General features: G+C 46.0%; 2 protein-coding genes across 2 annotated transcripts; one reads left to right on the forward strand and one right to left on the reverse strand.

Annotated features, from left to right (window-relative positions):
• Positions 1–4,803: 4,803 nt before the first annotated feature.
• On the reverse strand, positions 4,804–6,725 carry Z519_12209 (uncharacterized protein; the record flags this gene model as incomplete). Its single annotated transcript, XM_016769915.1, has 4 exons — positions 4,804–5,650; positions 5,729–5,981; positions 6,034–6,168; positions 6,224–6,725. The coding sequence occupies 4 exons, from the start codon at positions 6,723–6,725 to the stop codon at positions 4,804–4,806; spliced, it is 1,737 nt and encodes a 578-aa protein (XP_016613767.1).
• A 3,464-nt stretch (positions 6,726–10,189) lies between these two features.
• Z519_12210 (uncharacterized protein) lies at positions 10,190–13,688 on the forward strand (the record flags this gene model as incomplete). Its single annotated transcript, XM_016769916.1, has 5 exons — positions 10,190–10,391; positions 10,452–10,779; positions 10,847–11,197; positions 11,256–11,528; positions 11,582–13,688. 5 exons carry the CDS (start codon positions 10,190–10,192, stop codon positions 13,686–13,688), a joined length of 3,261 nt encoding a protein of 1,086 aa, XP_016613768.1.
• Positions 13,689–13,891: the final 203 nt, after the last annotated feature.

Consider the following 13,891-nt stretch of genomic DNA (forward strand, 5'->3'; position numbering starts at 1 on the left):
TTATAGATCTACTAAAGAAAATAAAGTATAGCGTGAAGAAGGGCCCTCTAGAATAAACTCTAAAAGTAGATGAGGCTTTTTAAGAGCTTAAGAAGCGCTTTAAAAGAGCCTCTCTACTTCATCATTACGATCTAGACCTAGAGGTAAGAGTAAAGATCGATATCTCTAGTAGTAAACTAAAAGATATATTATTCTAGAAGATCACTATTCTCTCATCTAAAACGGATAAGAAATCTTTATTCGTTTAGAAATCTATAGCCTTCTACTCCCGTAAATATAAACCTAAGAAAATTCGGTACTCTACGGGTGACTAGGAAATACTAGCGATTATATACGCATTTAAGGAATGGAGACATTATCTAGAAGCTCCCTCTAAGATAGTGACTATAGTTACTAACTATAAAGCGCTAACTCACTTTATGAATATAAAGGTGTTAGCTCGAAAGAGATAAATACGCTGGGTAGAAGATCTAGTAGTATTTAATTTTCGTATTGAATGGAGGGTAGGTAAGAAAAACCTCACTAATGGCTTATCTAGAAGGCCTAATTATAAGCGAGCAATTTTAAGTGCTGATAAATAGGGCAATATACTGTATAAACTTATAGCTCTACGCTTAGAGCCTCCACCTAAATTAGATGGAGACGGTAAAGTACCGATATCGATTAGCGCTATTCGAATTACGATATTAACGAGAGCGTAGTCGTTACGAAAATCGCATTTAAGGGACAGTGAATGGAACACTATTTTTAGCCTAATATTTTCTACTAACGAAGTAGAGCTAGAGTAGAAGAGCGATAAGTTAAATAAACTCATCGAGAACGGTCGCCTAGTAAATGTAAGCTAGGCGACCCCTAAAAGAGAAAGAGCGCCGACTTTCTCACCCGAATTAGGTGGGAGAGTAAATCTAGAAGCTTAGATTCGGGAGGCGTAGAGTCTTAATTAGTTCGTGAACGCACGAATGTGAACAATCTCCGTAGATAGAGGGCATTAAACACTAGATTAAGCGGGAATAGTTCGACGAAATGGACTTATTTATATTTCTAATGATCTAACGATTAAGGCTAAGATCCTAAGGGTTAATCATAATGATCCTTAGGACGGGGATTACTTTGGGCGAGCTAGAACGCTCGAAGTTATTTAGCGTTATTACTAGTGGCCCAGGGTAAAGAGAGACGTTTACGAGTATATAGATACTTATAATATATACTAAAGAATGAAGATTCTAAGACATAAGCCTTATAGAGAGCTAATCTCTCTAGCTTCGCCGATGAAGCCCTAGTAAGGTATTACCATAGACTTCATCGTAGAGCTACCACCGTCTAAGCATCGGAATAGCGTCTACGACGCGGTACTAGTAGTAGTAGATAGACACTTAAAAATGGTGCGTCTCATTCTATATAAGTAAGATATAACGGCCTAGAAATTAGGGACGATCTTAATTAATGAAGTCTTCTCGAGATATAGAATATCTAAAATAATTATAAGTGATAGAGACTCCCTATTTACGTCGAAGTATTAGGAGACGATGTACTATTATCTCACGGTTAAGAGAAAGCTATTAACCGCTTTTTATCCATAGATAGACGGATAAATAGAGCGGCTAAATTAAGTACTTAAATACTACTTAAGATACTATCTAAATAACGAATAAAGTAACTAGGCTAAACTACTTAGCAGTATAGAATGGGCTATTAATAATAGCCGGAATAGTACGATTAATATTATATCGTTCTAGGTAATATATAACTATAAACCCAGTATAAAAAGAAATCTTAAAGATCCTTATTCACCTAAATTAGGTGAAAAGGAACCGCTCTTAATTTATAAGAGAGTAAGATAAAATACTAAGAAGATTTTAGCTATACGAGCTCACTTACGAGAATCCTAGTAAAGAACGTAAGAAAAGATTAAGAGCTACTATAATTAGCACCGTAAGAATATAGAATTTATAGCGAGCGATCTAGTTATACTCTTAACGAAAAACATTAAGTTACGTAAAGCTAGTAAGAAACTCTCTAATAAGTATATAGAGCCTTTCTACGTTAAATAACGAATAGATAAAAATATCTATTAACTTACTCTATCTAAGCGTTATAAATAAATTTATTTAATATTTTATATTTTACTTCTTTAGACTTATCATTAACGCTAAGGAACTCTTCCTTCTCCACCTATTAATATAGATAAAGAGAAAGAGTTCAATATAGAATAGATTCTAGACGCTTAAGAAAAGAAAGTAAGACGACGTTAGTTAGTTAAATGGCTAGGGTAGGGCTATAAACATAATATATAGGAACCTAGAAAACACTTCACCGATGCCCTTATACGAAAAATAATTAGAGAGTTCGACGAAAAGCACGGCGTACGTACTTAATAAGAAATATCTCTCACCTAAATTAAGTAAAGATATACTTAGTTTCATTATAAAGAGCTACTTATAACCTACGCTACGTAAAGGCGATATCCTTATAGGTCGTTTTGAGGGTCCCGACCTACCCCTAAGAATAAGTATTACTTTACTATTCATATATATTCTATATTTTAGGGAGGTCCCGACCTACCTCCTAAGAATAATGTTACCCTACTATCTACTTATATTCTATATGGCCCTAATGTTAGTACCATAAACGAGAAGAACGACGTCGTCTAGAGACATCGTTATTTCAGCGACTATAGACTTAGAGACGTTCTTAATTTATATATTCGACCTACATTTTAGGGCCGCGAAGAGTAACTAACCATACGTTCGGTACTCTCTAGCGAGCGCGGACGACGATAGCGGAAGAGAAGAAAGAGATAATAGTCTTCTTTAAGATCGGCGAAGTCGGAGAAAAGAAGAGAGAAGAGAAGGAGTCACTAGAATAACTAGTACTCTAGTTTATTTCACTATTAGTGATTTCTCACTTAAATCGAATAGGAAGAATAAGTATATCGAAACCCGAGCTAAAATTCTCCTCATCGTCATTGACGAAGATAGAAGAGGTCGGGAGAGAGGGAGCCACTATTCTAATTAGTATTATTCCTTCACCTCTTAATATCACTAATAAAAGATGAAAACGTTTATTAAGACGTTTAGTAAATATTAAATCTCTCTAAGATCGGAGAGATCGACATCGCCGCTAACCTTATAAGTACGGTTAGCTTTTCGAAATATAGACTTAAGTCTCTATACTTAGGACTTAAGTCATTTTCTAAAATAGATATTAGTAATTTATTACCCGAATCGAGTGAGAAACATCTACATCTAATCGGCTAGAATAGCCGAATCACTACTAGTAACGGAAATTACTCTCTCGATGAGAGCTTAAAGGATACGATAATCTACCTATAGATTAACGGGGACCTAATCTATTTAGTATACTATTAACCTTAACTAAATTCTCACTTACGGTAACGTAGTCAGCGCTAGGCCGAGAACGAGAGTAAAACTTATACGACTTAGATTAAGTTTAGTCGTAGAGCAAGGCAGAAAAAACTAGCTCCGAGCTAGGAGTAGACGGAGAATCCGTAAAATCGCGGAAAGCGCTTCTTTCGTTAGTACGCTATCATTATTCTAATATTATAGAACTTATAATTCTTACTAATAAGGCTGGCACCATAGTCTAACTAGAACTAAGTATCTAGCCGGACTTCCTCGTACGTAAGAGACTATATATATATTAGTAGCGTCTCTCACCCGAGTGAGGTGAGTAATACTTATACATCTTATGGTTAATCTAAACGAGGAAGAAAGAGACGAAGAAGGCCATAGCAAAGGGCTTAAGAACTAAAGCAAAGACTAAAGTGAATTGAATCTCATCCGCATTGCTACAACAATATAAAACGGCTGTCTCACCTAAATCGGGTGGAAATTTAATTACTTACTATTATTAGTGAATGACTATTTAACTACTATATTATTGTCTTCGTCATTAATAATTAAGACGGCCTATTCATACGATGAATTAAGGCTATCTTTATACTCGTAGCGACTCGAGGGCGAGCCGCTTTTTGAAGGGGAAGCAACTGTCACGAACCTACCGTTGTCCCTAAGTACTCTACGCCCTCCACCCGAATCGGGTGGACGGTATAGAAAGAAAAGAAAAGGATAAGGCAAAGGACGGTTGAGGTACAAGGCTATCGGTTAACGCTGCCTTACCCTTTTCACGTGACAGAAAGAGGGGAAGCTATAAGAGTCTCCTCTCACCTGAATCGGCTGAGAGAGAACTCTTCCTTTTTCTCAAGCGTTGAGTCGTTGTTAATAGGGCTACGTGAATAGAACAAGGCATTCAGCTACTCCAATTCCTTTGTACCTACTGCGTTGCGTAGGTCCCTGATACACATGATATATAGCAATGCGGACCGTGGTCCCAAGGTGTGAAATTGGCGCAGATAGAGCATAGCCGTTGATATCGGTTCGACATGGATGCTAGTGTTGACAGCTGTGTGATCTGTTTAGGGTTCGCCCAGTGGGCTGAGATTTGGCGGCTCAGAAATCAAGATCGACAGGAAAGATACTTACTTTTGAAGAATATCTCCGTTTCTCAACGCCGTCGTCTGGGATTTGGTTGTTTCTGTTTCGCTCGAGATGCCAGCTGTTCGTCCGGTGATGTATGGTGTACATATCAGATACTATGCTCTTTGATGGTATTCGTAGGCATTCGGAAAGAGAGTCAGATTTATAGATCAGAAAGAACGTGTAGCGAGTCTAAATTTTGTAAAGCACAAATCAATGCACAGGCCATACAGGCTAGGAAAATCACAAGAACCCTTTGTTCTCGCCTCTACCTCAAGTCAACACAAGGGCCGCATTTCCAAGCCTTTTATCTCCCCATCGCGACCTGCAACGCCGGAATTTGAATCTCCTCAATTAGCCCCGTCTGGGCGTCCCTCCAAAACACGACCTCATTTACACTCACACCGCCGTACCTCAACGGATCCAAGTTCGAGACACAGTAATCGTCCCAGATGCTAGTGGCGTTCGTAGGCACCTCAGTATCATCAATCACGTTAATAAAGCGCCATACCTCGCCTGTACGATTACTACCGCCCGAAGAAGGACCCGGGATGGCTCGGAACATGGGCGTGAATTGGAAATACACGTTGCCGGTTTGGCCGCTTTTGGCGCCGGAGACGGAGAGGAGGGCGTGTAGCGCGTCTGCGGAGTTTGAGATCCACGCCGCGATGGATAGGGATAGAGACAAGGATTGCGCGATGGTGATTGAGGAGTTGAGACCGGCTGAATTCTGGCTGCACAAGGATCTAGAACTCATGCACGCTGATGCCGAGTATGTTCCCGCGCAGGTCGTTTTGACATCTTGCTGTGCAACTCGCTTGGCGCCGAGGACGAGTTTGTCACGGACGGCAGCAAATACATTGTCCAACGCGGGTAGTTCTCCGGCTGCGGCCATAAACACGACAAGGTCGTAGGTCGGCAGAATGATGCTGTAGCTATAGTATTCCGTGCCGCCTCCGCCCTTGGTTACGAAAGTTACCACGCGCTCGCTGTCGGGCAGGATACTTGAGGTGCGGAAGATCTCCCACGCGTAGCCAAGGAAGGAGTGTTCGCCGGCCGAGTATGCTGTGGGTGAGAACCAGTCAAGAGAAGGCGTGATGTTGTCGTGGTTCAGAAGGCAGTGGCGCACGAACAGAATCATGTCCGAAGAGGAACTGTACAGACCCGCAGCCTTAGTGATTGACAAATGTTAGCATAAAGGAAAGAGTATATAGTCTGGCCTAGACACTCACGCTGCGTCAACACCTGTTGCCTGGCCCCAGGCACTTGGATAGGGAAGTTTCGCGGCACTTTGCGCCGGCGGCGTGAAAGAAGTATTGTTCAGGCCGAGATGTTGCAAAATTGACGACGATATATAGTCCCCGTAGTTCATTCCTGAAACATTGGAAGTCACCAAACCAAGGAGATCATAACCGATGTTGCTGTATGATGTCTCCACATGCGGCGGAAGGACAGACCCATATTGTGGCAAGGACTGCAGAAGATCTTTGATGTTCCGTCAGTATCTTACGCGAGGGCCAGGGCGTTCAATCCTGACCTTTCTCAGTACAAGGTTCTGCGTAGTTGCGGAAGACTCCACATGGTGGCAGAGTGCTCATTGTTTTATCCGACACAGGAGGTAGCCCGTACCCAGTGGGATTCGCAAGCAATAAGAGCAAATCATCATCCGCAACTAGCGCATATTATCCAGTGGGTGTTCCTGTGGTCAAATCTTCTGGAGAGCTTACAGGTGTCTGGGAGGCCGGTTATATGTGCGAGCAGAGATCTGATTGTAATTCTCTCCCAATCGAAGGAGGTTTTGTCGGCCTTGAGATCGTGCACATAGCGTAATATGGAATCACCCAGATCTAGATGCCCCAATGCCTCTTGCTTCAATACAGCCAGCGCAGTGAAAAGTTTTGTATTGCTTTCGATACGAAACATGGTCGAGCCGTTTATAGTATTTGTTGGGCTGTCTTTGGTTGCCCGAAGCATTGTGTGATAAAACTTGAAATGGGTTTCTTTCGAGGAGGAGATTTCTAGGGCGAATGAGGTGTCATTGAATGCTTCTTGTTGCTCAATCAACGCATTCAGAGACTGTTGGATGTCGAGGAAAATATCACGAAGCGCATCGTTGGAATAGGATGGTGGATAGAAGGCATATTCGGGCACACAACCACCCATAACGGTCTGTTGCCAGACAGTGGTGGTAAAGGCAAAGAGCAACAGAGCTGAAGTTATTCCAGCCATCTTGACGTGTTTTCAGGAGGTATAAGAAAGGATATAGTGCTCAAGATCTGTGAAAGAGGTTTTAGAGCCCTACAAATGCTTTAAAGGTGCAATTCACGGTGGACGCCTGCTCTGGCGTTGATAGATACGAGACATTTCGGCGTCGTCTCTCAGTTAGACACTGAGATTTATTGTGGGCACCTTAGTGCAGCCAATCTCGCAGGTGTCGTCCGAATTGAGTATTATGTTCGAAGTGCAACATGCCTTACCTCTATATCCACATAATTTAGGGTCCCGGCTAGTGGAAGGAATCGAATTCAGCCCCGCCCCATCACCCATGTGGTGCATCCGTCTGCGAGATCGTCAAAAGCAAGATGACTTTGGTATTAGCATTAGACTTATACTAAAGATGTAGATTCGAGCGAAAAATCTGCCCTCCATCTTCCCCTTGGACAGGCCGCTCGCCTCCTTGCTCATCCCTCGGCTCACCGCTTCTTCCTGAGCGCTCCCGGAGTCTGTCTGAACCTTTGGCCTTCGTTCTTCCGTTTCACTCACAACACCAAACTTTCGTCAACTTTAGACGATGGATCCGTTTGAAAACGGGGGGAAGGGTCAGTTATTACGCCTACATACCAAACAGGCATAAGGCGAATACCGAGATCGGCAGAAGCCAGCGGATAGAACGGCCGGGACTTGGCACGCAAGTACCTAAAACGTACTTGCCGCACAGATTCAACCGACCTTCCTCAAGGGCCTTGAGTCTGTGTATGAACTACCTATAGTTGACAAAGCTATTACATTTATCATTCCTTCATCAATCGCTCTACTCCAAGGGCCCTATTATACAAGCATTCAGGAGTTCCGTGCCAGACGATCCCTCCACATCTCGCGCAAACAGAATACTCGGCTTAGCAACAGCAATGTGAACAATCTTGTATGCGCGTCGAAGGGTACCCGAACTCACTTCCGACAGTCCGAGATATTGATTTTTCCTCCCCGACAACTGTTGGGATGCATTCATCAAAGCCTGCAATGTGCTCACGCCTGAAGAGCCGCCATCTCGCGCACAGTTACGTCAACAAGGGCGTAGGGGCTGACACGATGGGCGTAACCTGTTTGGAGGTCAGCTCCAGAGGTGGGGTTTGAGGTGAGGGACTTACAGATTTTAATGGTTTCGACGCCGAGCCATTGCAAACTCTTCTCGCATGACTTTCTGCAGTGCTCTGGAGAGCTGTCCCGAAAAATTTGCCGGGTTAATGCCAAATTCCGAGGCACGAAATATCTCGTTTCGTTTTCTAGTTTGCTTAAAACAGGAATGTCCTTAATGGGGACGTCCCGCAAAACATGATCTTGATATGAGCCGCTCCGTTGCGATAGTCTCACTGCTCATTCGGTGGTAGATTTCTAATGTTCTTCTCCCAAGGGCGCATCAGGCGCATGGAGATGGTGGGAGTTCCCTTGAAATGGCAAGTCTCCTCGCCGCCATCGATCCCATGTCCACTGTGAATTGAACCCGCTCTGCTTGAACTCGATGCAAACGCTCGCTTTGAGGAAGGGGAAAAATTAGAGATTCACTCTTGTACATATTAGCACAGTTACTCGTGCCGATAGAGCTGATAGGGATCATGACGAAGTTATTCTCCTTATCCTAGAGGCGGTTATGGAGGTACTTTTCCGCGGCCAGCTCCTTTGCCGAAGCCAGGGTCATCACAGAATTGGTCTTCTCGATAAAGCAGGCCAGTTCGCCAGCTGGTATCGCTATGCTCAGGAGAGATTCACAGGTTTCTTAAGGCAAGAATTGCTAGAATCTCTACTGGGTACAGCGAACTCAATCCCTCCACTGGCTGTTTGTCAAGCAAACTCTTGGCACTGCGGACTTCCGTCAAAATGGTCTTAGATAGACTAGATAGATCTTTTCCTTCTTGCAATGAATCAATCAATAGATTCAATCTAGACAAGACCCTTCTCAGTCCATCAGCTGAGAGACTGATAAAGACATTTTTGCCGCGGTGCAGCTTTTGAATTGTCTTCGTTGATAGGGATTTCACAGTCACTCGCCTCAGGTTCCGAACATCATTGAGACGAGTATGGGCGGTAGCGTCAATTCCTGCGCTCAAGTCCCGAATCAGTGATCTGACTGCTTTTTTTGCCGCGCGGTAGTTAAAGGCCGAAAAAATTGAGGGTCATTGGGGAGGATATTGTCATTCAGACCACCATGTCGGGGCACTAAGCTCGCTCGGTCTGGTATTGCTGTGACGATGCTTCAAGTTTGAATTCAACCCGAGTATTCGATGACAAGTTGGATGATCTTGAGTTAATATCTGGCAAACCTCCGAAGGCGCTAGATGGTCTGCCCTGTCAGTTTTAAATGTTTCCCGCAAGCCACGCCACGCCGGGTCCCAGTATACTCCGGCCATTTCTCAACCTATCTCCACTACCATTCGCTGTCATATTCGAATGTACAGTTATAATATAATCTATATCGTTGAGGGGGGCCGGGAAGAGAGTCTGCTTCCACTCCTCCTACTACTCTTCCCACCCGAAGCGCAGCACCATATTCCAGTAATTGATCTTCTCTATGAAATCTCCAGAACTGCAGAGAACAGTCTTTGCCGGCATACCTCCTAATCACGGCCTCGCCTCCTGGATGTTCTTTGATAAATTGAGAACAGTTGTAGACTAGTTCGTCAATAACTATCCCTGTGTTTGGTCAGCGCCTATTGTAAGGCATAGTTGGGAGCAGGACTGTCGAACACAAAGGTCGCTGGTCATCCATGCCATTGCAGTGCTCCACTTCTTTGGCTGTTTTGAGGGGCAATTCACTCACTCTTCCCGAGGAGTGGGATTTGGTTGCTGGATTATGTGCCATGAGAGAGAGACTATCAGGCAACGAAGACACTGAGCACTGTAGCAAAAGTCTAGTTCCACATTTCGATGGCAAACTGGTTATGAAGCCAAGAAAAGTGTTCGATGTTCTCGTATGTCTAGACTCTTCAAGAGTCCTAGAGCCGACGGAGATACAACCATGGACCGACAAGCCAGACGGAGGTCTTTGAGATTTTTACGCACAATAAGATCTAAGCCACCAACTAGAGATCGGCGAATGTAGCCCAAAAGATAATAGCCTAATGCTTATGCCGGGGTGCCGCTTCGGTATGCTCCAATTTGCACAATGCCGACAGCCTCGCGCCCCGTGCGTGACCCCTGGAAATTGCCGAACGGGGAAGGGTGGGGCTTTCTTCGGCAGGAGGCAGACTTCCTCCATAGACGCAGCGGAGAGGCTGAGGCTAGATGGCGGACAGTGCCGGCTACTCAGTCGCTCAGTATGGTGGAATGAAACTCGGTAGATCCCAAACGTGTCATTAGGGATTGCGAGGATTCTAGATATCCTTCGCTGGGCTTGGCTTCAATGTCCAACCCTAATAGGGTGTGTTCTAGTTTGACACAAGTATTTCCATTACCCGGGGGACAGTTTGTATCACACAATGGAGAGCGAAATATTTGCGCAAAACATGCTAGGCAACAAGATGTCTTCAGCAGTGCAACAAGATACATCAAGTGGAAGACTTGTCGGCGGTATCGATGGTATCAAGAATTCCCCTTCCAGCGTCCCCGAGGCACCTAGGAAGCCATGGGAACAGGTGTGCTTCGATCCTGCGCTGAAGCCCGAAGACTATCAGATCAAAGGTAATGGTGGTCTGGACTAGGTGCAAGGTGCAGCAGGAACTAACATGTCAATCAATATAGGCACGCCAGACGATTCAACCTTTCTGATCTTAGATGTCAACATCTTTGACTCCACCGGTTCCCCTCCATACAGTGGTAATGTCCTTATTCAAGGAAATAGAATTACCCACGTTGGCACTTTTCCAAAAGTTGATGAATTGATTGCAGACCCCAAGGTGAAAGTCGTCCGGGGGCGTGGGAGAACGTTGATGAGCGGGCTTGGTGATGCACACACCCATCTCTCGTGGAATTCTGGGGACATTCCCGCCCTTGCAGGGCTAGGGGTTGAAGAACATACATTGCTAACGGCAAGGTCGGCACAGACTTACATCGATAGTGGTTATACAATGTAAGTGATGCCAAAACAATCTGCACACACGTCCATATCAGGCCCTCATGACAAGCAAATAAAATAGGTGCCTAGGGGCTGCTTCTGCTCAAGAACGGCTGGATGTGGTAATCCGAGATGCCATCAATGCCGGAAAACTGCCGGGGCCTCGATACTTGGCCAACTGCAAAGAAATCACCCATCCCCAGCAGGCCGTAGGTCAGAACGGACTTTCAGTCATCGCAAATGGGCCTGAGGAGATGCGGGCGGTGGTCAATCGACATATCGACCTGGGCGCCGACAGCGTTAAGCTGACCATGTCCGGGGAAGAGATCTGTGAGCCGTTGTCTTCGGAGAAATGCTACTACGATGATGAGGAGACGGCAGCTTGTGTGGAAGCGGCACACGGTCGAGGGAAACGGCTTTGTGCTCATGCGCGGTACGCCTTTGACGTGTAAACAATAGGGGTGATTTGCTGACGGAGATCACATCTGCAGAGCTCGAGATAGCGTCAAGATGTGCGTCAAGCACGGTGTTGACATCATTTTCCATGCCAGTTGGACCGACGAGGACGGCATGGACATGCTAGAAAAGAACAAGCACAAGCACATGGTGGTGCCAGCGATCAATTGGCTTTACGCAACACTGTATGAATCCGAGTCGTATGGCTATAAGATGTCGAAAGAGGAGAGAGACGGATATGAGAGAGAGTTCGAGAACGCGAAGAAGGTCCTGAGCGAGATGCATCAGCGAGGAATCACTGTGCTACCGTAAGGCTTGCCCCACATTCGTTCTTATAGGTATTCTGATACCAAGCATCTAGAGGAGGAGATTATGGCTTTGCTTGGACGCCCCATGGCACGTATGCCCGTGATCTTGAGCACTTTGTCAACTGGCTGGGTTTCACTCCCATGGAATCTTTGCTCGCTGCTACCGCTGGTGTCGCGAGCATCTTCATGAGAGGAGATGAACTTGGCCAGATCAAGCCTGGATATTTCGCCGATTGCATCCTGGTGGACGGGGACCCACTCGAAAACATCGCCATCTTGCAAGACCACAGCAAGCTCGATCTGATCATGATCAATGGAAGGGTACACAAAGCTTCTCAGAAGGACTTTATGACTTCTGCCGAACGAAAGGCTAGAGTTACCACATCTCTAAACGGTCATATAACACCATCCGAAAAACCGACCAACTTTGTCGCCTATACAGACTCGACCGGCAGATCACGGATTGGCCACCTAGACTTAGAAGGCCATTCAATCACCCCGCTAAGCATGCCATCTGGGGCCCCTCTGAGGACACTTTATGAAGTGATCGAGTTGGCTGAAGGTCCGGTGGCTGATGAAGCACTAATCCCACTTGAATCCACAACCCTGCTCCCTCCTCTCAGCGGACGAGACATTCTGGCCGTCGGGAAAAACTATGTGGAACACGCCAAAGAATTCCACAAGAGTGGCTACGACTCGAGTGACAAGAATGCTCAACCGTCACATCCCGTCATCTTCACCAAGAGGAGCACAAGCATCGTGTCCACGGGAGCTGACATCGTCCTCGACCCACATTTCACATCTACGCTCGATTACGAAGGTGAGATTGGTGTCATCGTTGGCAAGCCAGGGCGACACATCAACGAGAAAGATGCGATGAATTATGTTTGGGGCTACACCATTATCAACGACGTTACAGCGCGCGAGGTTCAAAGGGATCACAAACAATTCTACCTGGGAAAATCTGGAGACACATACTGCCCCATGGGCCCGATTGCAGTCCCTGCTGCCAGTCTCCCGGACAAACTGCGGGTTGAGACTTTTGTCAACGGTGAGAAGAGACAAGATGCAACCACGGACGAGTTGATCTTCTCGGTTGCTCGGTTGATCTCCACCATTTCGTTGGGTGAAACTATTCAAGCAGGCGATGTCATTGCCACGGGGACTCCAGCAGGAGTAGGATTTGGCCAAACGTCACCCACCTTCCTCCAACCGGGCGATGTGATCGAAGTCAAGGTCACCGGGCTAGGAACATTGCGCAACCAAGTTGTTTTGCAGAAGCCGGAACATTCTCTCTCCGCACGCCCTAGGGTACCTTCAGTGCTGCAGACGTATAACACCAGCCGAACTCCTGGAGCATCGGGCCTCACTAGGATCGACTCGAAGCTGGTGAACGTGGAGATCTCGGGCGAAGGCGTCGCCAGGTTAATCTTTGTTCATGGACTGGGGGGGTCGACCGAGTTCTATGCACCTTTGCGCAAGACCGCACATCTCGACCAGACTCACAAATGCATATGCTACGATATTGAGGGTCACGGTTTGTCTCCTACGGAGTCCAGCTCCACTATATCGATCCAGAGCTATGCGGCAGACCTGGCCGCGTTATTCAAGCACTTCAAAAATCAGCCGTCAGTGCTTGTGGCTCATTCGATGGGATCCTTGATTGCGTTGTCGTTCGCTGCCCAGCATCCCGAGCTGGTGCAGAAACTGATTCTCTTGGGTCCAGCACGGTACCCGGTGTCTGCAGCCGCGGCAGGAGGGCAGAGTAAGAGAGCAGCAGCAGTGCGAGCGGGTGGGATGAGAGCATGTGCAGAAACCGTGGCCATGAATGGAACATCTGAGAAAACAAAAACTACAAATGTGTCGGCTTACAGCGCTGTGAAAGCGATTCTAATGAGCCAGGACCCTGAAGGATACGCGAAAGCGTGCACGGCGTTGGGGAGGGCGTCGAATCTAGACATTGACTTGTCGAAGCTGACCATGCCAGTGCTGATTGTCACGGGAGATGAGGACAAGGTCAGCCCTATCGCTGCCTGCCAGATCCTCTCTGAAAAGCTGCCCAACGCAAGACTGGAAGTGATCAAGGGTATCGGGCACTGGAGTGTAATTGAAGACCCGGTTGCGGTGGGGGATGCTGTTAAGCAATTTCTAAATAAATGAGACGATGGCGTCATGGCCACTACGAAGATGGTGCATGAAAATAGTAGAAGGGTTGGCATTCGGTAATAGTGGACCATTCTCTTATTCCTTTCTTCGACTTTTTGTTGTCCTGTGGAGCAGGACGATTTTGGCTTGCAAGGCATTCGATTGGTCTATCTGCTGCTCTGTTCTTTCCAGTCAGTGACAGAGGATTCGCTTTTATA

Source organism: Cladophialophora bantiana (genome assembly GCF_000835475.1).
Source record: "Cladophialophora bantiana CBS 173.52 unplaced genomic scaffold supercont1.27, whole genome shotgun sequence".
Classification (NCBI taxonomy): Eukaryota; Fungi; Ascomycota; class Eurotiomycetes; order Chaetothyriales; family Herpotrichiellaceae; genus Cladophialophora; species Cladophialophora bantiana.